General features: G+C 54.5%; 1 protein-coding gene across 2 annotated transcripts in view; it reads right to left on the bottom strand.

Annotated features, from left to right (window-relative positions):
- Positions 1-534: 534 nt before the first annotated feature.
- The window catches only part of MAU2 (MAU2 sister chromatid cohesion factor), a 34,187-nt gene continuing 11,670 nt past the window's right edge, over positions 535-23,051 (bottom strand). Inside the window, exons 2-19 of one of the 2 annotated variants that reach the window (XM_060144870.1) lie at positions 20,813-20,830; positions 20,232-20,297; positions 19,431-19,526; positions 17,834-17,928; positions 15,699-15,726; positions 15,183-15,338; positions 13,895-14,041; positions 13,717-13,807; positions 12,482-12,585; positions 11,814-11,891; positions 11,443-11,508; positions 10,000-10,086; positions 8,576-8,625; positions 8,298-8,375; positions 7,973-8,084; positions 4,971-5,061; positions 3,969-4,096; positions 535-3,591 (exon numbers count right to left, since the gene is read on the bottom strand). In XM_060144870.1, coding sequence (XP_060000853.1) covers positions 3,517-3,591; positions 3,969-4,096; positions 4,971-5,061; positions 7,973-8,084; positions 8,298-8,375; positions 8,576-8,625; positions 10,000-10,086; positions 11,443-11,508; positions 11,814-11,891; positions 12,482-12,585; positions 13,717-13,807; positions 13,895-14,041; positions 15,183-15,338; positions 15,699-15,726; positions 17,834-17,928; positions 19,431-19,526; positions 20,232-20,297; positions 20,813-20,830 — 1,566 coding nt within the window. In that variant the 3' untranslated portion in view covers positions 535-3,516. The remainder of the gene's footprint in view (positions 3,592-3,968; positions 4,097-4,970; positions 5,062-7,972; positions 8,085-8,297; positions 8,376-8,575; positions 8,626-9,999; positions 10,087-11,442; positions 11,509-11,813; positions 11,892-12,481; positions 12,586-13,716; positions 13,808-13,894; positions 14,042-15,182; positions 15,339-15,698; positions 15,727-17,833; positions 17,929-19,430; positions 19,527-20,231; positions 20,298-20,812; positions 20,831-23,051) is intronic. The other variant, XM_060144871.1, reaches the window with a different exon arrangement.

Raw genomic sequence — 23,051 nt, 5'->3', positions numbered from 1 at the left:
GGGAGTGACTGCTAATGGAGATGGGGCCTCCTTTTGGGGTGATGAAAAAGTTCTGGAACTAGACAGAGGTGCTGGTTGTACATAGTGAATTATTTAGTACCACTGAATTGTAGATGTTTAAATGTTAATTTTATGTTATGTGACTTTCACCTCAAAAAGGAAGAAAAAAAAAAACCTAGGCACATGAAGGCTGACCCATGAGTTTTCTAAGAACACAGGGAATAGAACACCAGGCAAGCAAGAAAGTCTGCCTGTAGTGAGGGCCAAGACAGACAGTGCTGTGGGCCTCGCATGCCATGTCTCAGGGGTTTCCTCCCCTCTAGGCAGGGCTGGACTGAGGAACATCATCATTAGAGGGGAAAAGATGCAGGTTTCCACCAGGTCCTCCAGTCCAGGGCATCGGGTTCTGCATCCTCACACTCTGTAGTCTATAGCAGAAGTCTCTGTGGCCCCACTGGCTGGGCGGGGAAGGTTAGTCTTTGGGATGGCACATGTGAGGGGCAGACGGCACAACAAAGACACAGTGAGTGATGGTTCCCGCAAGTTATTTTACTTTGAATATATAGGAAAAGAAATCTACAAACGAGAAGCTATGTTCTACGGTTATGTCTTTTAAACAATTCTTGTATTTATAGAATTTTTTTTCCTGATTAAAAGCACCAGCTGAAGATACAGGCTGCTAAAAACATAAGACACTGCAAACCCATTAAAAGACGGTATGCCAAACATACTTACTGAAAACCCTTTAAGGAAACAAAGACAATGCAACCAACAAATTTACCAACTGTGCCAGGCAGCCCTTTCCGATTTCCCTGCCTGTGCTCCCAATAAATGGGATGGGGAGTGCTTACCCAAGGGGGAGGACCCTGGCCTCACCCATGGGCGACTGGGGGGATCCAACAGGGGAAGGCAGCTGGCAACTCCTGGACCAACGTCCCCAGAACCGTAGGCCCTGAGGGCCACCACTGCTCATAGGAGGAAGTGGGAGGCGCACACAAGGGGTTTGACCAGCTTTTTTGTTTTTTTGGCGGTACGTGTGCCTCTCACTGTTGTGGCCTCTCCCGTTGCGGAGCACAGGCGCCGGACGCACAGGCTCAGGGGCCATGGCTCACGGGCCCAGCCGCTCTGTGGCATGTGGGATCTTCCCGGACCGGGGCACGAACCCGTGACCCCTGCATCGACAGGCGGACTCTCAACCACTGCGCCACCAGGGAAGCCCTGGAGTTTTATTTATCTGTTTTTTCCTGAACACTTAGCTATATGACACTAGCTATAATGTCTCCCTGGGGGCTTGTTTGCGCTGTCTTGAGTTCTTATGATTGAGAAACTGTGAGGCACTGAATTTGGACTCACAGGAAGGTATTTATGACAGCTTTATGTAATTGAAAGGTGCTGCAGTGAAGGGGACATTCAAAGCTCACACACACGCACGCAAGCAGTACACGCGGGTTGGCTTCCATAAAGCTAGAGTGGAATATTAAACATCGAGTACTGAATTCTTAACTGTAAACTTAAGAACTTAACCTTAACTTTACATATACATAGATAACAAAGTGGTCACTAAAAGCACTTTAACATCAGGACAGATTTTAAGTCTTGAGGTTCTTATTTCAACTGCTCTACATACAAAATGTCCTAGAAGCAAAGAAAGGTTTAAATAAATACACAGAGACAAGCATGATGTAAAGTGTGATTGAAGAAATGTGGGTCTGGAGAGGTTCGACAGTGTGGGGTCCTGGCCTGCAGGCGCAGCTTGTAGCAAGACAGGTGCTCTGTCCTGCGGGTGGAGGGGAGGACCTGGGGGGCACCCTTGAGCGGGGAGGAAGACAGGATGTGGACAGCTTATGACCAGATGTCAGACCCACATTTGCAGACCTCACTGGCCCAGTGGTGTCATCAAGGGGGCAGCCCCAGGGAGCATGGGAGAGGACCAGACTCTTTCGAGTGACGCAGGATGACACAGAGAGGACGGGTCCTCTTAGGACAAAACTCTGCCAGCCCGTCCCTTCAACCAGCCTGTCCCTTCAACCAGTAGCTCACTTGCATGCCTGCTGCGGGCCCCCAAGAGGGCAGTGGCCCACAGCAGGGAGGTCTGCTGACAGGCCTGCTTATGGCTACGGCACACCCAGGCCTCAGGGCCCAGGCAGCTGACCTGAGCGATCCCAACATTCCTTCCTTCACGGACACCGAGGCTTCGAGAAACAGCCTTCACGGTGCTGGGTGACTAGACTTGAACCAACAAGCAGGTGTGACTAGCAAAACCACTCACCACCCCTCATCAGGGAGATGATCCCAGGTGCCGGAAGCTAAAGGCGGCAGATGCTTTGACTACCCCCAACGTCACCATCACCTGGGGCACCTCTTCAACTATGCAAGAGGAGCACAGAACCAAGAATGGCTGGTTGGGCCTGGCAGAGCCTCCTGGGGTCCAGCTCAGGAAAAGTTTTCAATGCTGTTCTGAGACCCAAGGCAGGTAGGTTTCCCCCTCCTTCCCTCTGAAAACAGGGCAGGGGGCCAAGGGAATGGCTGCCTGCAGGCTGGTGGAGCTTCAGGTGTCTGCAAACATTCTCCGCCAAGGAGGCTGCAGAGCTGCCAGGAAGCAAGCCCCTATGATCCGGCACCCTGAGTTGGGCTGAGGAAGGTCCCTCTGCCCTGCTTCTTGCCCCGCACTATGGATGCTGACAGGGGGAGGGTGGCTGGTGCAAACACAGGAGTTTCTGCTCTGGGCGCCAGCTCTGTGAAGCCACACACACACACACACACACACACGCACGCGCGCATGCACACACGTGCTCCCCCACGGCTGGACAGTGAATCCAGTCAAGGCTCAGATGTTTGGAAGCCAAGTTCCTGGGTCCCCCAGGGCCCCCAGCTAGAGGCCCCAGCTGCCAAAAGGATGGATGCTGGACAGAAAGGCAAGCTGAGAAAAGCATTGTGGCAGGACGTGCATTTTTTGTCCATGACATGAGCAACGACTTCTTCCCTCTAATTTTGGGCCAGAAACTGGTGTCTTGCCTCTGGGCACTGGAAGCTGCCATGAGCAGAGGAAACACTCCAGCGCAGCATAGAGGCCCAGGAGATGGAAGTCATGTGGCACCTCGGTGGTAAGGACCACCCCTGCATGCAGAATCAGGAGCTGGCCGGTGGCTGGCACTCCACTTCCCGCCCAGACACACTCTCTTGAAGATGTCTCAGTCGTGGAAGCAGGACTGGCAGCTCAAGTCCACTTTGAAGGATGGCTCTGGAAAGTTGGCTCCAAAATCCCACCTGTGAGCCTCAGCACCTGGACTCCTGGTACTCGGCAAGAACGGCCAGCCGGCCCTTCCTGGGAAGATGGGAATTGGCCCTCCACACTCCCCAGGGACTTGGAAGCTCTGGAAACAGTCGGGAAAGAAGCCTGGGGACAGCCACGCCAGCACGTCTCTAAGGAAAGCTCAAGTGCCATCTGGGTGGAAGTCGGGGACACACCAGGCCCCACAGAGGCCCAAAGAAGCTGAGTGGCCCTGTCCAGGGGTCTCACAGGAGGCTGGCCAGGCTGGTGTTGGGTCCATTCTGAGCTTGGAACTGCACAGGAGGGGGGCCGTCTGTCCACTGTTGGGGAAGAGGACACACAAGTGAGGTCCTTCTTAGAGAGAAGCAGGGGTGTGCTGGGCCACATGTCTGCACCTGGAATGCTGCCCTCCTCGGGCTGGTCACCAGCGACGACCCTGCGTCTTCCACACTTGAGTCAGATGGGCCCCCAGGAAGCAGCCTGCATCACCCACTTGGGTTGGTGCTATCTTGCCCATCCAAGGGGGCTCCTGAGGCCAGGCTGAGTTAGGGATTGTTGGAGAGATGGAAGGAAATGGTAGCCAAGTGTGTACTTCCCTCCTCAGGAAGCGTGTCCCCCAGGGGCTACAGACCAGGTGAGCTGGCCCCAAGGAGCCAACCAGCACCCTCATTTTGTCTCTCCCACCCTATGCCCGTACCGTGATGAGGTTGTGCTCAGGGAGGCTGCATGCCTCGATGTGGTCCTGGAGCAGCTGCTGCGAGAAGTTCTGGTGCATCTGGGCGGCTTCATGGGCATCCATGGCATTCCCGCAGGCTTTGTTCAGGTCTGAGGGTGGGATATGCACAACGGATGGGCCTGCTTTGGCCTGCCACTGCCCCCACATCCTCCCCTTGGGTGGAGCCCTAAAGTCAAACCCCAGCTCTGCCAGTGGGTTGCTGTGTGCCTGGCACATCACCTGCCCTGAGCCCTGTGTCAAGGTCAGCAAAGCCCACTTGCCAGCAGCCCTCACATGTGCCCTCCTATGTTCCTGAGTCCTTTGTCCTTGGAGGTGGATGAGCAACAAGGCCCATAGGGGCATATATAAGGGCTGGTAGGGCACTGAAAGTCCCTGGGGCTCCCTGTGGATGCAGCACTCAGCACTCCCAGGGATTTCCCGGCCAGCTAGCTCTTGGGCACCCAGGAGCCAACCGGGAGCAAGGCACCCAATGCTCACTTCTGAGGCAGGAGGATTGAATGGGTGCATGAAGTCCACTGCAGATAGGATAGTCCACTGCCCTCTACCTCCTCCCCAGGTCCCTGGGTGAGTCTATGGACCTCAGTTTCACAACCTGTAAATGGGAGAGCAGCAGTAACAACAATGACACCTGCTGAGCACCCCGGCTCGTCCTGCCTGACAGAAATGACTGCCATCCCCATTCATGGGAAAGAAACTGAGGCCAAGTGCCAGGGCTCACAGCTCAATTCTTCACTCAGATGCCAAGAACTAGCCTTGTGGGTCCCAGAGAGACAGAATCAGATTCTGCATAGATCTATGTGAACGAGCCCACTGCCCTCAAACAGGGCCTCCTGAGAAGCCTGAGAATGTGCTAGAACTGGGGCTATGGCCTGCAGAGGACCAGTCTGAAGCAGAGGCTTAGCAAGGCTTACCTAGGATCCTCTAGCCTTTGGCTCTACCCAGAAGCCCCAATCTCTTACTCACCTCTTAGCAGGGCCGATGACCACAGCTGCACTGACATGTCTGGGATCTTGCTGGCTAGCTGCATGGCCGGCACCACCATGTTGTTACTCTCCTGTCGATCGAGAGCAGTAGAGGAGTCAAGGGCGGGGGTTGGTGGTAGAAAGGGCTGGTGGCAGGGACAGCGTGGGCCCCATCTGTGACCTCCTGCTGCTTGGCATATACCCACTCCTACTTCAGAGCCTATCTCAAATAACCCTCTCCGAAGTACTCCTCAACCACCTTGGAAAAATAAACTGCCCCCACGCCTCAGCTCTGCATGTGCCTCCTCCCTGGGGTACGGCCATGGGCAACTCTATGTGCCTTTGTCTTTCTAGCCAGAGGAAAAGGCACTGGCGGCAGTCAGCCCTGGACCCATATCAGGAGCTGATTAGAAATACAGATTCAGGGGTCCCAGGGCTGGGCAAAGGCAGCAGTCTGTCCTGGCAGGAGCAACAAGGGCTGAACGGACAAAAGAGACAGGAAGAGAAGTTTCTCTTCTATGTACGAGCCTGCTCTTGTGCGACGTCACCTGGGACACACAGGGCTGTTGAGGCAGCAGGATGTTTAAACCCTCCAACCCTGACTCCACCACGTGATTGCAACAGCGCCCCCAGCCCCTAATCCCCAGGAGGAGCTGAGTGAGAGCCGCTGGGGGCTGTAAACACCCATCCTTGACCCCACAGTGACCAGCAGCACTGCTCTGACTCCACCCAGTCCAGAGACCACAGCCTGCTGGCCTAAATGTTGGGTTCAGGGTGACACTGGGAAAACTCCCAATGCAGCAATACCTTGCAGCCTGGGGGACACTTGGCATGTAGCCCAGACACGTACAAATCCTCAAAACCAACTCCTGAGGCCCAGATTCAACATGGCCACGGTTGTGCAGGACATGCCACCACACAGACACAAAAGCCCAGTGACTTTATGCTGCCCTGTGGCCAGCACCTTGAAGATAAGCTCCAGGTGGGTCTCAAAACTTTTCAAAATTGAACCAAGCCCTTCTAAGACCTCAGAATGCACAGAACAGGAAAAACTACTCTCCTCCTCTAGGCCTGGGGCTGGGAGGGAGCTTCTAGGAGGGAGAGTCCCCCTTGGCTCAGGTTCCCCCATGACAGTTTGGGGCTGCCCCACAAAACCTGGGTTTGAAGAGCGGTGTGATCCTGAGAGCGGTCCTGTATGACACCACCCGCAAACTTGTAATGCCTAAGGACACTCTGGCCTGGCAGGCCCGGGGCAGGCAGTGTCTCCCCCAGACCTGGAGCTGCTTGAGGCGGGACCTGGGTTTGAGGACTCTTGGTGGCCCCATGTTACCCCACGTGGGCCCAGGCACAAAGGGAGCAGCAGAGGTTCCCAAATAAGCTCTATAATTTCCTCCGGGACTTTCCCAAACATGAACCAGAAGCTGCAGCTGAAGAGCTGCTCTGCCCATCCTAAAGGCGGCTTCTGGACAAACAAGAGCCAACAAGGTCTGGGTTCTAAGCCTAGGTTTGCAATTTGGGGCTGTGTCACTTTTTTTTTTTTAACTTTATTTATTTATTTTTTGGCCACGCCATGCGGCATTCGGGATCTTAGTTCCCCAACTAGGGACTGAACCTGTGCCCCCTGCAGTGGAAGAGTGGAGTCTTAACCACTGGACTGCCAGGGAAGTCCCTTTTTAAAAATTTTTATTATTTTTTTAAAATTTGGGGCTCTGTGCCTTCAGTCTCCCCATCTGGCAACGAGGTAATCACAGCCACTGCACCAAGACACAAGGCAGTTGGCCTACACTCAGTGGAGCCTCACGTTGAGCACCTTGTCCCTGCCTAACCCCCAGATACACACTGAGGCCACTGCCCTCACTGTGCTCAGTGAGTAGTGTGACAGGTATTGTAGAAGGAGTGGAGCTATACTCAGAAGGGAGAACTTAGTACTGGTCCTCCTCCTTTCAGGGTGATGATACCCCACAGGGTTCAGGCCACAGCTACAGGGCATGTTGGCCTGGCAAATGCTTACCACATGACTGTGGGGAAGGGGATGCACAGGCTCCTTAAAAGCACGCACCCTTCAGAAGCCCCGGGGCTTGATCAGATAGAACTTTATGGGCCAAGACAAGTACCCTGCACTATCTGTCCCCAAAAAACAGCTGAAGTGCATTTGGCTAAACTACGGAGTTGATGCAGCTTAAAAATTCTCACTGCCATTAGAAAAAAGCTCCAACACAGTGGTGCACAGAAAGACCAGACATAAAATTATAAAACAGCCTGATAAACAGAACCTATGCATGGGCAGAGGCAGGCAATGGAAAAGAGCTGGAAGACACAAGACATGCGATGACTTTCTCCTTTGCTTCTCAGACTTTCTATGAGAAATAAAATACATGCCGTATTTTATACTGACAAATATTTTCTTTAAAAAATTAAAGACCCTGTATGGTCGATGGGTTAGAGCAGGTGAGATATACATACACCCCCAGATGGGGAGACTCGGAGTCAACTGATCCCACCAGAGACCAGTTGGCATGGGTGGGGACCAGGCCTAGGGGGGCACTGTTGGTGAGGGTAAAAACACAGAGTGCACTGAAGACACCATGTGTGATGGGCAGAGATGGAATCCTTGGGATTGTGACTGAGAGGACACACTCCTTCTCCCCAAGTATTAACAGGAAAGGGAACCTGCCCTCAGCCTTGCCAGTTTTGGGCAGCCTGACCAGCTCTAGCTCCACTGAGCCCTGGGGCTTTGCCTGACGACTGCCCATGACCAACACTGGCCCTGTCTGCCCCACAGATGCATCCTCCAGGGATCCAAAGCTCCCCCAGCCCTGCCTGCCCAGGCTGGCTGAGCCAGAGTGCCTCTGCCCTGGCTGAGCCTCACGGAGCAATGGTGGGTGAGGGGTCAGTGAGACGCGATCATTGTGGGGCACAGAATGGGAGGCACTTCCTTGCTAGGTTCCCCCCACTAAGCACCACCCTGGCCCCATGCCCCTCAGCCTGACCCCTGACACTCACCCTATGGTTTCCCAACACATAGAAGATATGGCCCAGGAGCACAAGGGAGCAGGCTGTAAGCCGGTTCAGGTCCTCTGCATTGGACATCTTCAGGGTTTCCCGCAGAAATCGCCTTCATGAGAAGAACAGATGATGAGGCCCCATTGGGAGGCCTTTGGGGAAGAAAAAGCAGCAGTGGCCTTGAGGTCCTGAGCAGAGGGCCACCCACCCCATCGGGCAGTGGGTGGGAAGGGCAGGGACAGGGGACCTGGGCACATGCTGCTGGGGGAAGAGAAACACCGGGAGGTGCCGGGCACGAGGCCACCTGCCCTCTCCCAGTACTCACTTGGCCTCGTTATAGCGTCCCTGGAAGAAGGAGAAGAGCCCACGCACGTAGAAAGCTGCTGCTCGGAGGCAGTGCGAGCTGAGGGGAGAGCGGAGCGTCACACCTTGGTGGGGTTTTTGTGAAAGCAGCAGATTTACAAAAGGGGAGTGGGTGGGGGTGTATGAGGTGTTGGGGTACATGGGGCAGTCTAGGGCCCCACAGGTGCTCACGCCACCCCAAAGAGCAGAGAAAACATAAGATAGCTAGTAAAGTAGAACTCAGGGCCTGGGGCAGCCTACCTGACAGGGAAGCTGTGGTCTGGATTGATCCTCTCCAACAAACTGTACAGCTGTGAAAGAAATGTCTGCAAGTTAGGATAATTCCACATTTCTAAATATGAGAGCTCGGCCCCAGATATGCTAGTAAATTGACTAGGGCTGCCTGCAACTTCCTGAGGAACGTTCCCGTACCCCAAATCCCATGCCTGTAAGCAACCTGCCGGGAGAAGGGGCAGGACCTGCAACATCACTGACATCTTAGGTGCCCTTTGGCTGTCATATGGAGGGTGTGCTGGTGGATGAGGGCTGAAGTGGGCTGAGGCTTCACCCAGTACCCACACAGTCCCTTCAGGAGGCAGACAATGGGGTGGGGGTGGGGAGGAGACACAAGGGAAGCAAACTCCTCCGAGACCACCAAGGCCACACCAGGCCCTCATGACCCTGCCCACTGTGCTTCCTGACTACTGGAGCAACTGCACTGGGCTTTCTTTCTTTTTTTTAATAAATGAGGTGTTTTTAAAAAATTAATTATTTTTTTTTTGGCTGTGTTGCGTCTTCGGTGCTGCGCGTGGGCTTTCTCTAGTTGCGTCGAGCGGGGCCTACTCTTCATGGTGATGTGTTGGCTTCTCATTGCTGTGGCTTCTCTTGTTGCGGAGCACGGGCTCTAGGCGGGTGGGCTCAGTAGTTGTGGCACACGGGCTCAGTTGCTCTGTGGCGTGTGGGATCTTCCCAGACCAGGGATTGAACCCATGTCCCCTGCATCGGCAGGCGGATTCTCAACCACTGTGCCACCAGGGAAGTCCTGCACTGGGCTTTCTACCCAAAGCATTCAAGCTAACCAATCACCTGGGAAGTCAGCTAGGCTTTTTGTAGCCAAGAGGTGATAGTGGACTGAACTAAGAAATGAAGGCCACAGGGGTGGAGACAAGCGGCTGAATCTGAGATACTCTAGAGAAGTCAGGGCTGGGGGGGATTGCAGGGATAAGGGGGTGTTGCAAGGGGAACCTAGTGGGAGGGACTTATCCTGCGAGGTCAAGCTCTGGCCCACCTCCCCGCCTCAGCAGGTTGGGGCACCAGAACAACCTAGGGGCCTAGTGCAGACAGCTGCCCAAGCTGTTGCTCCTCATAACTGAGCCATGAGGCCTCACCAATGTTCTGGAACAGACATCTCAGGGTACAAGAAATTGGGTTTTTTTTCTGAGGGATTCAGTAAAGCTTGGCTCGTTTTCAGTAGGGAAAAGTGCTAACTGGCTATGGGAACGTTTCTGTCCTAGACTTGGCCTTCCCCCAGCCATGCCTACACTCCGCTGCGTGGGACACCTTGTTGGAGGGCAAATACGCCAGGGCTGCTGAGATTTGCTGGTGCCCAGGACAACACTCCCCCCACGCCCCCCTCCAAGTAAGAGTTGAAACAAAGGATACCAAACATGAAGCATGTCACCTACTACCTCTTGGTGTCTATTTCCTTCCCGTATATACACACTCGCCAGATTGGTCACGATGAAGGCCCACAGCTCCTGGTGATTGGTGAGCTGGAATGGGAGACACAGGGCATTAGGGGGCTGGGCTGGGCAGTCATGTCACATGGGGGCCGCTTGGCGGCATCAGAGCCACCCAAACGCTCCACAGTGGCTACCTTGGAATCTCCTTATTATTTTCATTCAAACACACACCCCTTGCCTCCTAAACCCAAGGACAACAAAACTGTTAGTTCTTTTCATTATAAAACAATCACCCACGTTATGGGAAATTCCGGAAACAGAAAAGAAAAGCCAGTCACACTGATCCTGCCCTCAGAACACACCACAGCTTGGTCTATTCTCTGCTGTCTCTCGGTCTGAGACCTGGCTGGGCCCTCCCTCTACGCCACAAGTGGTAACCCCAGGACCCGTGTGCTGACACAGCAGAGGAGTATGCTGATCCTCGGGGAGGCAGGGATCCTGCCTGGAAGAAGCCGAAGCTGTTAGAGACCAGAAATGCTTCTAACGGCTGGTGGTGGACAGACCCTGATCCCCAGTTCTTCTGGGGGAACAAGAACGGCCACAAGAGGGACCAAGCTGAGCAGGCTGAGCATTCCCAATGGGGCTGAGGGAGCGCAGCTGTGAAGGAGGCCAAGGGTGCCTGGGAAGCACAAACTCCACCTGGAGGCCCCTGGCAGGTGCCAAGGAGGTCCAGAGGGTCATCTGATCTGAGCAAAGATGCTCCAATATGTTTGTCATGGGACCACAGGAACAGCGTGTGGTTGGGGGTCACGCGGGGTTTGGGCCCAAGTCCTGGTTGCACCACCACCCCTCTCCCAGCCAGTGGGGAGGACTTCCTGGGACAACACACCATCCGTCGGGAATTTTGATGTTGAACCAAACAAGCAGCAGCCACTTGTGTAGGAACTGAGATGGGGAAGGAGGGTCCAAGAGACCTCCATAGGGCCGCGGGCAAGGTGGGGTGGTCCTGGCACCACTGTAGTGAGCAGCACCAGCCAACCAGTAGCTGTGACACAAGTCACAGCTGTGACACAAGTCAACGCCACCTGGCAGGCTATCAGGAAGACTGGGAATCGTGAGCGAAAGTGGCTGAACAGGCCATGGCACCAGCCCTGAGTTAGCTGGGGAAGCCCTGCTGCAGGCTAGCCAGGAGCCCCCTTGCCCACAGCTATCCCTCATTAAACTGTGCTGCGAGTGCTGGCCTTGTCTGCAGCTGAGCAGCACAAGACGTGACACAGAAAGCCCTGGATAAATGGTGCATCACTGTCACCACTGGCATCAGGCTGAATGCTGGTGGAGTCACCCGCTGACCATGGTTTTGTATGGCTGTTGTCCTCATCACAGACCACGCCCGACTCCTTACTGAGAAGCACTGCCTGCCCCATAAAGCGAGGGCCGGCACCTTACCCGCAAAGCTGTGGTGAACTGGGCTTCAGCGTTGTCCATGCAGTTGACAGAGACACAATACAGGCCCTGGAAGAAGAAGATGCTGAGGGCTCAGAGCCACATGCAGCTTGCCCGGGGCTGCACAGCTGCACCCAGGCGAGCCTGACAAGTGACTCTACTGAGCTGGCTATATCTGAGCTTTACCCTGACAAACAGGGAGAAAGATGGCATGCTTAATTATTCCTGCCTCCCGGGACCTAAGTCAACTTGGACTTGATGACATGCTTGTCAGAGTGAAGTCCACAGGGAAGGTTCTGAATTCTGCCGGGGGTGGTGGTCAGAGGGTTACTCGCAGGGGTGGGGTTGGGGGCGGGCAGCCCTCATGCACTCACCAGCAGTGTATGCAGCTGTGCTGCGTGGTTGGAGAAGAGCCGGGGGGATTGCTGGCACAGCTGACAGACCTGGGAGATCTGCCGGGAGAGAGCATGTCTGACATCACTTGGCCTGTAATGTGGGCGCCAGTGTCCCCGTAGCATTGAGGAGAGACCCCAAAGCCGGTGGGTGTGCCCATGTCGTGCCCACTGTAACTTGGGCACAAAGTCCCAGCGGATGTGCCCATTGTGAGGATTAGGCACAGCCTTGACCTCTTTGAGGATGGTGACCCTTGTCCATTACCCACCGTCTCCCTTTCCAATTTGTGTCTCAGATGTACAGTACCTTCACCCTTATCAAGGCCCCCATGCCCTTTCAGGAAGGTGGGCATAAGGGATTACAGATCACAGGGCAGGAGGAGTGCTAGAACTGCCGTCAGGGGACCCTAAAACTCCAGACCCCATGTTCCTTGGCATGCCAACTTTTAGGTAAAAGGCTCTGATCAGTTGTGTCCACACAGGGTCGTGGACTGCCAAGTTATAGTCATATGACAGATGACGTCCTGCTGACACGCACTGGCGACACATTTACATTCTCCCACATGACACCCTCCGAGATCCAGCAAACTCAAACCACTCTACCCCTCAGCCTTCCCACCCTGTGTGTGTGCAGCCCCCAGTGGCCTCACCTCCTGAAGCGCTGTGGCCTTGTGTCCTGTGACGAGCCTGCACATGATGATGTGCTCGAGCAGGATTACTTGGAAGGAGGACAGAATGGGGCTGCAGTCGAGCACTGGGGGTGAGAGGCAGGGGTGAGCATTCGAAGCGTGGGCAGAGGAGACAACTGAGGAGACACTGACCCCTGCCTCCTAGGGGCTTCGAGCCCTCCGGCCACACCGGGCCCATAGCTACCTGGGTCTGAGCCCACTTGCTCCGCTGGACACTGGCCCAGCACCCAGTCTGTCACCTTGCTCGGTGTCCACAGCACCCTTAAGCGAGGGGGTGCATCTCCCTGTCTAGGTGAGGAAACAGGCTCATAGCAGGCTTTGGTGACCAGAGTATGGTAAGAGCAAGAAATTCTGGAGGGATCTGTCTTCCATCCTCACCACACCCAGACCCAGCTGAGTGCTCAAGGGCACTCTGGACACAACACATTCTAGAAATGCTGAAGTTGTCTGGGAGACTGAGACCACGTGATAGGCCTCAGGCAACAGTGGGGGGACCCTAGCTTCTGGCTGCCCCAAGCGGCTGTCCTCACATTGGAACCAGACAGCACTTTCCCAACTCATCTGAAGGGAAAGAACCACAGCCCTCGCGGGCGTCGTTGGTTCTCTGGCTCTAAGGCTCTTCCCCAGCAGCACTGACAAGGGCACAGGGAATGAATGAGGTTAACAGGCGCACGAGCCAGCCAGGGATGCGTGGGGCCCTGGGTTCCTACTAGTCAAAGGTCCTTGATCTCACAGGATGGATTAGTCAAGCATCCAGGAAGAACCCAGGGCCTCCAGAGGACCTGCTGTCAGTCAGTTCCAATCCCAACCTCACCCTGAACACAATCTACATCACGATACTGATAATAGACAGCAAAAGCAGCCAACACCTGTTTCAACTGAGCACTGCCGCCCCAGCAGCCCCCAGTGGAGTCCCACTAACCCTCGTGGCTATCTTGCGCAGTGAGGGGGACAGGACAGAGACGGCACAACCACCCCACAACACAACCCCTTGGGGATCAAGGATCCAGTCCAGGCCTGGCCTGCTCTGCCCGAACCTGGATCGTCCCCATCTGCCAACTGGCGTAACAAGACCCATGGGGCAGGGACCTGTGCTGCAGTCTTTAAAGGTCCTTCAGGCCCAGCATAGGAGGTGGTGATCGGGCCGCCCACCAGGGGGCTACTTGACCCACTGAGCCCCACAGAGCCTGACTTACTCTTGAGCTTCTCCAGCTGCATGAGAGCCTTGTCTGTGTACTTCTGTGCCTTCTCTAGGTAGCCGGCTTGCATGGAGTGCATCACAGTCACCTGGTGACAAGATCAGATGGTGGTGGTCACTGGGGCCCTCTCCTCTCTCACCTGGGCCACCAGGCCCCGGCCCCTCCAGGGACTCACCAGGTAGACAAGCACGCACATGTGCTCCTTGGGCAGCCAGTGGAAGAGGTCAGCGGGGTTGCTGGGCAGGATCTCATCATCGTGCAGTGTGGAGATGGTCTGGATGCACTGCTGCAGCTGCTTCAGGCATGGCTTCACACTCTTTACCTGCAGCAGGCAGACAGCAATGCACACCTGAGCACCCGTCTGCTCCTATCAGGTGCCAACCACCCTTAGGAGGCAGATCCCCACAGTGGCAGCTAGCCAGGTCCTGCCTGCCCATCGGCCCCTCAGCCCTTCCTTCCCGGGAACTCCTACCACACCCACCACTTGCAGGAAGCCCATCCCCCCAGATGGGTCAGCCAGCTTTCAAGGCACAGGGCAGGGCCAGGAGGGTCATCTGTGGCACTGAGGCTCCACCCCCCCCAGCGCAGGGCCCAACACCGAGGCCTGGGAAAGGCCTGTTCAAAGACCCTGCTCCAGCCACATTTTCTCCTTCCTGCAGTGACCCCAAGAGAGGAGGACACGGCTGGTTATCCTGGGGGGTGTGAAATGGCCACTCGGAGTCCTGCAGGTGCCGTGGTTTATACAGACTGGCCTTTCTGCACCAGGAAGCCCCATCCCGAGGCCCTACAGGCCATCTCTACAGCCGTCAGCACCCTGTGAGAATTTGCACTGTGCTCCTATGTGTTGACTGAAGTGCTCGCCCCAACAAGCAAAGGTGGGTGCGCGTGGGGGAACTGAGGAAGCGTGACAGGGTGGGGAGGGTGCGTGGAGCAGCACCTGTCCAAAAGGCTGAGACGTTCCCCCACGTACAGGTACAGCTGCTCCTCAACCATATGAGGGTTATGGGCTTTTTGTGTATGTGCCTCAAACACAGCTGATTTTGTTAGTCCCTTCTCAACTCCCACAAAGCTGTCATTAACTGGGGGGTGGTGGACAGACACTGCTTGAGCACCTGCTGTATGCCAGGCACCATGCCAGAATCCCCAGTGTATTTTCTTGGATTCCCCAAACTGCCCTCAAGGTCATTTGACCATTCACACACTGAGTAGATGTGTGTGAGGCCACAGTTATTCCCGCTATAAGGGCAGAAATGGGACAGACCCATTCCTTGAGTGCCCTCTGTCCACAGAGGCACAGTACTCATGCCAGAGCACGACAGGGCTGTGGGGGAATCGAGCCCTGAATGACAGATGTGCCCAGTGGTGAGGGACAGGAGGAAATCACAGAGCTGATGTCTTAGCTTACAGGCCCACCCACCACCTGCCTCCTCCCCAGCAGCCCTCAGGTGAGAGGCACTACATACCTGCCCAGCATCCAAGTAGTGGGTCACCTGGAGCACCAGGAAGAAGACACGCAGAGACTCTTTCTGGATGGGGTTCCCTTGCCAGTTCTCAACTATCTGTCCACAGAGGGTCAGTAGTGGGTGGACTTCCTGCAACTTGCGCTCCATCAACAATAGCTGGGGAGGGAGAGGTGCACGTGCTGGGAGACCCTCCTGGTACGAAGGACTGCCACCCGCCTGCCCACGCGCTGTGGGACTGCTGGCACCACGAAGGGAGGGTGCATAGCCAGGCTGGAACCCAGGTCTAGGCAGCTCCAACCCAGGCTGCTCTTCCATCAGCACAGATCCCACAACCTGGAACCTGAGTTTTACCTCTGAATCCAGCTGGGGGACACGGGCCTGCCCCTCGTGGCATGCGTGAGGGTCTGGGCGCCTGAGGGGCCACAACATGGCAAGCAGGCGAGGCTTTGGCAGACCTCACGGGGACCCGGCCTCACGTCCACCATACCAGTCCCATCCCATCCAGCCTCCACTTACCATCCCTTTGCTGAGCAGGAACAGTGCCCTGGAAAAGAGAGGGGTAGTCAGGTCTGGGAGACTCAGGCACCCCCTGGGATGACTGTGCCATCTCAACATTCACAGGAACCTAGCGAGCCACCTCTGGGACAGTTAAATGGATGACAATGGACCCTGGCCAATTAGGTCTGTTTTATTTATAAGAGGGCTCTATTTTGTTCTATTCTATTTGTCTTTAGCTTTTTCCCGTTTAGACACTCATGTGGTTCAAAAGCTCAGAAAGCAGAAACATGTGCTCAGAAAGCACAGAGGGGCAGGGTACAGGACAGCACATCCACCATAACCTTACTCTCGCTGACACAGCAGATCACAGGTTCCATGTCTGGGGACAGCACAGGGTGAGGCAAGGAGGGGGGGGGTAAGTAATCAGTCTCAGGTGCCCGAACCGAAATCTGCACCTCACCGTGGCCCCTCTGTGCCCCCACCTCCTTGCCTATAACCAGCCAAGCCCCCTTGGGCTCTCCTGAGGGTTAAGGGGATGAAACTCAGGAAGCCTAGGCATGTCAGCAGCCTCGCTGCCCGCCGTCCCCACCCTCAAGGGTGGCGTGGCCAGGAGATTTCTACTGTCTCTCTTAAATCTTTCTGCACGTTCTAATAAACAAGCACGTACTGCTGTCATCAGCAAGAAAAATAATAAAATGAACACATTAAAAGGTTTACGAGACTGCCAAAAGACAGAGGAGGGCAGCCCAGCCTCACCCCAGTGCCTAGGGGCTGCTCACGGCACTGGCGTTGGGACAGGCTTTTAGGATTGGCTGTTGGGCTGTCGTCAGTTTGTTCAACATCTAAGTCTTTGTCCTGCCAGTCTGTGCAGAGTCCCCATGTGCTGCAGCTGACACCCCGTCAAATGGGCATCATTCCAGGTGAGTAGACTGAGGTGGAGGGGGGTCCCAGTCACACAGTGAGAGATGTCTATACTTCCAGCCACCTCGCCATTCCTTGTTGTTACCTCACGGTGTGGACACTCTAGGGTCTACTGTCTGACTGCTGAAATCTAAGGTCTCGAACTTCACGTCAAGGTTCCCATATTGTCACATCACTAGGCCATATGCGCAAGATCAGAAGTTCTGTGTCAGGTGACCGGTAGGCGTCATGCCCTAGTGAGGCCCACCCAGGTCCCCCGCCCACAGTGGTACAGAGACCTGTTTGAGGACACTTGTGACTGAACATGTGCAGTGTGTGGCCATCCCCATGCCCTGCAAGGCATGAGTGTCACCCTGAATCCAGTGATGGCCACAGCACGAGGAGGATAAGACGGGCCAGGAACACAGATCAGACTGTGTGACAGTGTCCATTCCAGGGCAGGTTGGTCGAGGGATGACAGCCTGTGGGGAACTGTGTGGACCCCTGTGAGCACTTGCAAGTCCAGAGCTTAGAGAATGGAGTTAGGGACTGTTCTGTCCCAATAACCCCATGGGACAAGCTTAGATTTTGTGTTTCCAGAATCCCAATGCACAATAGAATAAGAGCGCTGCTACCTGGAGTCTGGAATCCTACTACAGAGGATTCTTCTCTTTAGGGGAAAAAGAGACAGACTGGAGGCTCTCTTAGAGGGCACACAGTGAAGCACTGGTGGCCTCTGACCCCTGACCCCAACCCCAGGGCATTAGCCTCCAGGTAGTCTAAGCAGTTTCACGCATAACATGAACCGATGTCCCTTCTTTTACACAAATGTCCACTTACTCTGTCTCCTGTTATGTATCTAAAAACTCCTGGGTGTCCCCTGAGTGGGGACACTGGTTGCCAAGCACGCTGCCCACACTCTCTGCAAGCACCACTCTCGCACTGCACCAGGAAGGGGATCAACCCAGAAAATCATACGAGCCCTTTTTATTTCAAGAGATACTAGAAACGTGCAAGTGCTGACGGTGCTGAAAATGCCAGCTGCCCCTCACCCTCACAGTCAACTCAACTTCTTACTTCATGAATCGATGGGGCAACAGCATCTCGGTGCTGCCTTAATTTGCATGTCTCTTACTATGTATAAGGGTGGCCATCGTTTCATGCTGAAATGTCATTTCTATTTGTTGTCCAGGATCAAGATGGCCAAATTCTTTCCAAGTAAGAGGAGGAGGGGCCAGGGAGAGAGAGCCTACCGTGTGTACTCAGATCCCACCACCCGGGCGTACTCGGCCCCCACACCCAGGAGGTCACAGGCTGACACCAGGTCCTTCTCAAGTGTGTGCAGTTGCTGAAAAGAAGAAAGAACAATGACCCTCATTTCCAAACCACTTGCTTTACAGTACCTGACCTTATGGCTGGCGAGTTAAACTGAACCTCCCTACATCAACAAAATTGCCTCAGTGTCAGTTTCCAGCTAAACTAAGCATATTATCTCATCAACAGTGTTTGGGTACAGAACTCCACTTCGTTTATAGTGTACATCATCTAAGCTTAATGGTGCATACAGCCAGCAGTTAACACTCACAGGTGCAGACCCCTCCAAGGCTGTGCGAGTATGTTTGAATGCTTCCCAGGTCACCTTCAGGGGGTGGTCACTAGGGGAGCAGCCAGAGGAGCCTCAAACAAGGAGGGACTCTTTCAGGGGTAAGTACCTATGGGAGTTTCAAACCCAGGAGCCTTGACAGGCTGAAAGGCAGGGACACCTGTGGAGCCTTGGTTGAGATCTTGGGATCCGTGCTCACAGCACAAACCAATACTGTGACCTGAGGCAGGTGACTCACTGCCTGGCCTGCTTCCTCCTCTGCCAGCAGGCACAAAAGCATATGGAGGATAAAAGGAGGACAGTGCACGTGCAGGGCAGAAAAAAGCCTGGAGGGAAGGCAGGGGCCCAGGCTAGGTGAGCTCTTCTCAGCAGGGGACCCTCTGAGCCAAATCCTCCTGGCATTAATGCTCCCCCAGGGAGCAGGGGACACTTGCAGCCCAGCACCCACTGTGTGTTCAGGCAGGTGATGGAGCTTTATCATGGAGGATGGGCGAGAGGTGGCCTGGTGGGTAGGCTGTGTCAGGGTCAGGAGAGGATAGAGGATGGCCAGTGCTGGGGAGGTGTGGGCAGACCCCAGGATGAAGAGGCACTCCTCATGAAGGAGTCTACCCAGCCCCCGGCCTGCAGACTCCTCCACTGTAGCCAGGAAAGCCCAGCCTAGAGAGCCCCTCACCACCTGAGCATCTCAGAGTGCAGGGACGAGGCACCACCTACATCTGAGGAGCTTAAGGGAGGCTGAGGGCAGAGGGGCTGTGTGGAGACCAGGGTGAGGCTATACCCCAGCAGGCCCCAAAAGTGGGCTCTAGGAGAAAAGGCTTGACTCCAGCATTTCTTGCCCAATAGGCAGTCCCTTGGAATCTCTGAGCAGCTCTCAGAAAACAGAGTGGACCTCTGGCAAGAAATGCTCCCTAAATTTTGATGAATGCAGGCCAAAGGGAGCAACAGGAGGGAGGGGAACATGAAGACTAGGCCCCAAGTCAGCTCCAGGGGAAGGACACTCCCACCAATCACCCCAGGTGCTGCTGAGTGAGAGGCCCACCCTGGGAGTACCGCCTCCTGGCGACAGTCTGGAGGGGACTTGTGAGCAGGTCAAAGAAACGTTCCTGTGTCCCCATCCGCTCAGTACAGCAGCCTGAGGAAGACCCGTGTGTCCCAGAGTCTGCTTATTTGTACTTGAGGCAGCTGTGCCCCAAGGTCACGGCCCCCAACAGGCACCCACGCATCTCAGCCAGGCCCGCAGTACTCACAGCAAGCTGGAAGAGCAGGCGGCAGTGCCAGTACGGGGTCTGCTGTGAGATCTGGATTGCTTTCCGCAGCAGTGGCTTTGCTGCATCAACGGAATTCTGAAAGGAAACAGTGAAGTTTGGGGAGGAAAAAACAAGCTGGATTCCTTATGCAGCAGCTGCGGAGCCAGGCGGCCATTCCTGTTCACACTTACCAAAGGATTTGTGGGTTGCCAATGTGCTTGATTAAAGAAGAAAAGATATTTTATTAGACTCACTGGCTGGGAAGTTTCTGTATCGACCTTAAAATAACTCCCCACTCAACTAAACAGAAACTAGCTTTAGTTCAAAATCCTGAATAGTCAAATTGATAACAATTGCTGTCTTTCCTGTTCTGCAACCAGAGAGAGGGGTCAGGGGCGTGAAAAGGGGTCACTGCTCAAAGCTGGGAAAGGCAATTTTCAGCTACACCTGACATCAGGAACCAGCTTAAGGTAAACTATATAAACTTGTTCAGGAACTAATCATCTTTAGCCTAGGAATCATCTTTAGTCTAAGCTTAAACTATATAAACTTGTTCAGGAACTAATCATCTTTAGCCTAGGAACAAGGCTGTTTTCCAACAGTCCTCGGTAGAAAAAGATTCTGCTAGTCTTTGTTAGCAAGTGATCACCCATGGCTGCCCCATGCCAGGCGTGGGAGATAAGAAAATTATGAGAAGTCTTAAAAGCCGGAAGGGAATCCACTCCTGAGAGTCCCAGTTTGCCACTGTGCTTTGCTACAGGGAGAGGGAGTTTGCTTTCAGAAACCTTCACATGTTCTTACCTCTTGACAGTATAATTCAGACAAAAGACTTGCTGCTTCAAATTTAACATCTTCAAACTGCGGGATCTAATGACGTCCAGTTAAGGAAGTAGAGACACTGCAAAATGGTCAGTTTAAAAGGGCCACAGGGCTTCCCTGGTGGTGCAGTGGTTGGGAGTCCGCCTGCCGATGCAGGGTACACAGGTTTGTGCCCCGGTCCGGGAGGATCCCACATGCCGCGGAGCGGCTGTGCCCGTGAGCCATGGCCGCTGAGCCTGTGCGTCCGGAGACAGCTCAGCGTTCTTACACTGCAGAGGCTGGCCGGACGGGCATATCCCCACCCGCTCTAAAACCCCTAGTTCACATATTCCCCCAGTAATCCCTGAGCTTGCTGCTGGCTGGGTGTGGAGCTAGAGGCTGGGGCATGAAGAGGAGCACAGCACCCAGGGAGAAGCTACTGGTCTGAAGGGATGCTCCAGGTAATCTGTGGGGCAAAGCCCAAACCCAAGGTGTGCATTATAGGTAGGAATCAAGTTTATAACACATTTTTTTTTATTTAGAAAGAGTTTTCCTTAAAGGGAACAGTACCAAGAAAAGGATACTTGCTGTGATATCAACCACTGAAAGAGAAAGAAAAAAAGCATTAATTCTCAACCATACGCTTTGCACCTGCTTAACTGGCTCCACTTTGGGGTTTACACAGGTTGCCTTGTCACCAGAGGCTGCAGGTGTTCGGTTAAGTGGGAAGATGGACTGCTCAGCCTAAGAGGGTGGGCTTGCTTTTCCTTTAATCCAGCAACCAGGGCGTGTCTGGGGGAAAGGGAACAGGAACTTGCTCCCCCACTCACAGGCTTCCCGTCCTGCCAGGCTCCGGAGTCAGAATTGGAGCCCTCTCCCACTACAGCAGCAATGCTTCACAAGGAAGGAGCACAGAGGGGCCACCACATGACACTCACTGTAGTAGGCCAAGAGCAAATCATGACGTGAGGAATTAATTACAATTAGAGAGTAGGTCTGTGGGTGTCAGTCCTTCCTGGAGAAGTGACATTTAAAAGATGTTTGGAAATGAGCAAAGTTAGCCTCAGAGGGGAGGGAAGAGTACTCCAGGAAGGACTGGTGTGGGCAGCACCTGGCCAGGGGTAGCAGGGATGATTCTGAGTTCTGAGCTCACCATCCCTCTCTGCTAGTACACAGGCTGGGACATGGTTCAGATAACGACATGCTCCCACTTGGCCATAACTGTGCCCTGGAGTTTCACATTCCAACAGGAGGTGGTGAGGTCCCAGGACAGTCCGCCACACCACCACACTGACCACAGTCTGTCAGACTATCAAGGACTCAAGCATATACCTGACGCTGTTCCTGCTGACCCACTCGTCCTGCAAACATTCTCAGAGCCTCAGCAGTTGCTGGAAGGCAGATCCAGAGCCCAAAAGAAGACTCTTACTTGCCATGCTCTGTGGGAGAACAGTGTGTGTGGTGTGTATGTGTGTGTGGTGTGTGTGTATGGTGTGTGTGTGTGCACGCACGCGCATGTGGAGGGAGGTGGTGGGGGTTGGGGTGTCTGGGGCTGGGCCTTGAAGGATGAGGATGTAAGTATGGGTGTTACCAGGCAAAGAAGGAAGGGGAGGTGCTCCAGGCAAAGAGCAGAGGGCCAGGGAGGTGAGGCTGGAAGGCCCATTTGGTCTCTGTGCCACTCATGTGACTGTGGGTAAGAATGCCCTGATGTCACCCCTGGAGCCTGACCCAGTCAGACGCATAAAACAAAAGCACCCAATCAGATCCAAGTTTTAAGAGCAACTTATATGCAGCAAAGGACGCAGAGGGAGGAGAAAGAGGAAAGAGGCTGAAGGCCCATCGGTCTGCTGGCCGCCAGGGAGAAAGGCCAGTGACGCCAGCGGGACAGCCTTGGAGCTCGAGATGTCTCTGGGGCTGAGTGGTGGCCAGGGAAGTCACCAAAGAGGCTCGGCAAGACTTGGAGCTGGTCTGGAGACCAGCTGCCTCAGAGACACAGGTGGGCCAGGAGGGGGAGCTATGCGAGTAGAGGAGAGGGACAGAACAGAGAGAAAGAGGGAACATGGAGAGCCACCAGGCTCCTGTGTCTGTCATACACACATACAAGTGCACGTGCACATAGAGCCCAGGCAAAAGGCACTCCGCAGCCAGCCTGGGTGTCCCCTCCCAAGGCTCCCCTGCAACAGGGTCAGGAGGAGCTCAGGGTCCCAAGAGGGACACGGCCAGTGCCTGCTGCCAGGAGTGTGGCCCCAAGTGAGGCTCCTTGGCTGAATACCACCTACATGGACAGTGGGGACAGGCCTAGCTCCAGCCTCGTGTGACGTCATGAAGCTGGTAAACACATAAGTAGGGGCTTGCTTTCTATAGAAGCCACTCCTCCTCACTGGGAAGGGCAGTCGAGCTAGAGACACTCCTGAAGGCCACCAACTGGGAGAAGGGACAAGATACCGTGTAGGAAACTGTGACTAAAAAGCTGGGTTAGGGACAAGCTAAGACCTGGTCCCACCTCAAGATTCTGTAGTTCCATGACTTAATCTCCACATGCAAGACATATCTCAGGCAAAGCCTCCATACTCAAGGGGAGCCCTTTAGAGAGTGTACAGGATGGATAAAGACACACATGAGAAGCATTTGCCTTCCACTCGGAGCGCCGTGTGGCTTGCTCTCAACAACCCAGCCTGGTAGCCAAGGCGGAGTGGGCTCAGTAAATCCACCACCTACAGCTGAGTTTCCAAGTCAAGCTTGGCCATGCCTCAGGACCTGGCGTAAAGCTGACTACATCTGTGTGTCACTGCTCCCCAACAGAGGTGAAGAGGGCAACAAGAG

Source organism: Lagenorhynchus albirostris, chromosome 3 (genome assembly GCF_949774975.1).
Source record: "Lagenorhynchus albirostris chromosome 3, mLagAlb1.1, whole genome shotgun sequence".
Classification (NCBI taxonomy): domain Eukaryota; kingdom Metazoa; phylum Chordata; class Mammalia; order Artiodactyla; family Delphinidae; genus Lagenorhynchus; species Lagenorhynchus albirostris.
Note: the sequence above shows the minus strand (reverse complement) of the source record. Positions and strands in the feature narration are given on the sequence as shown.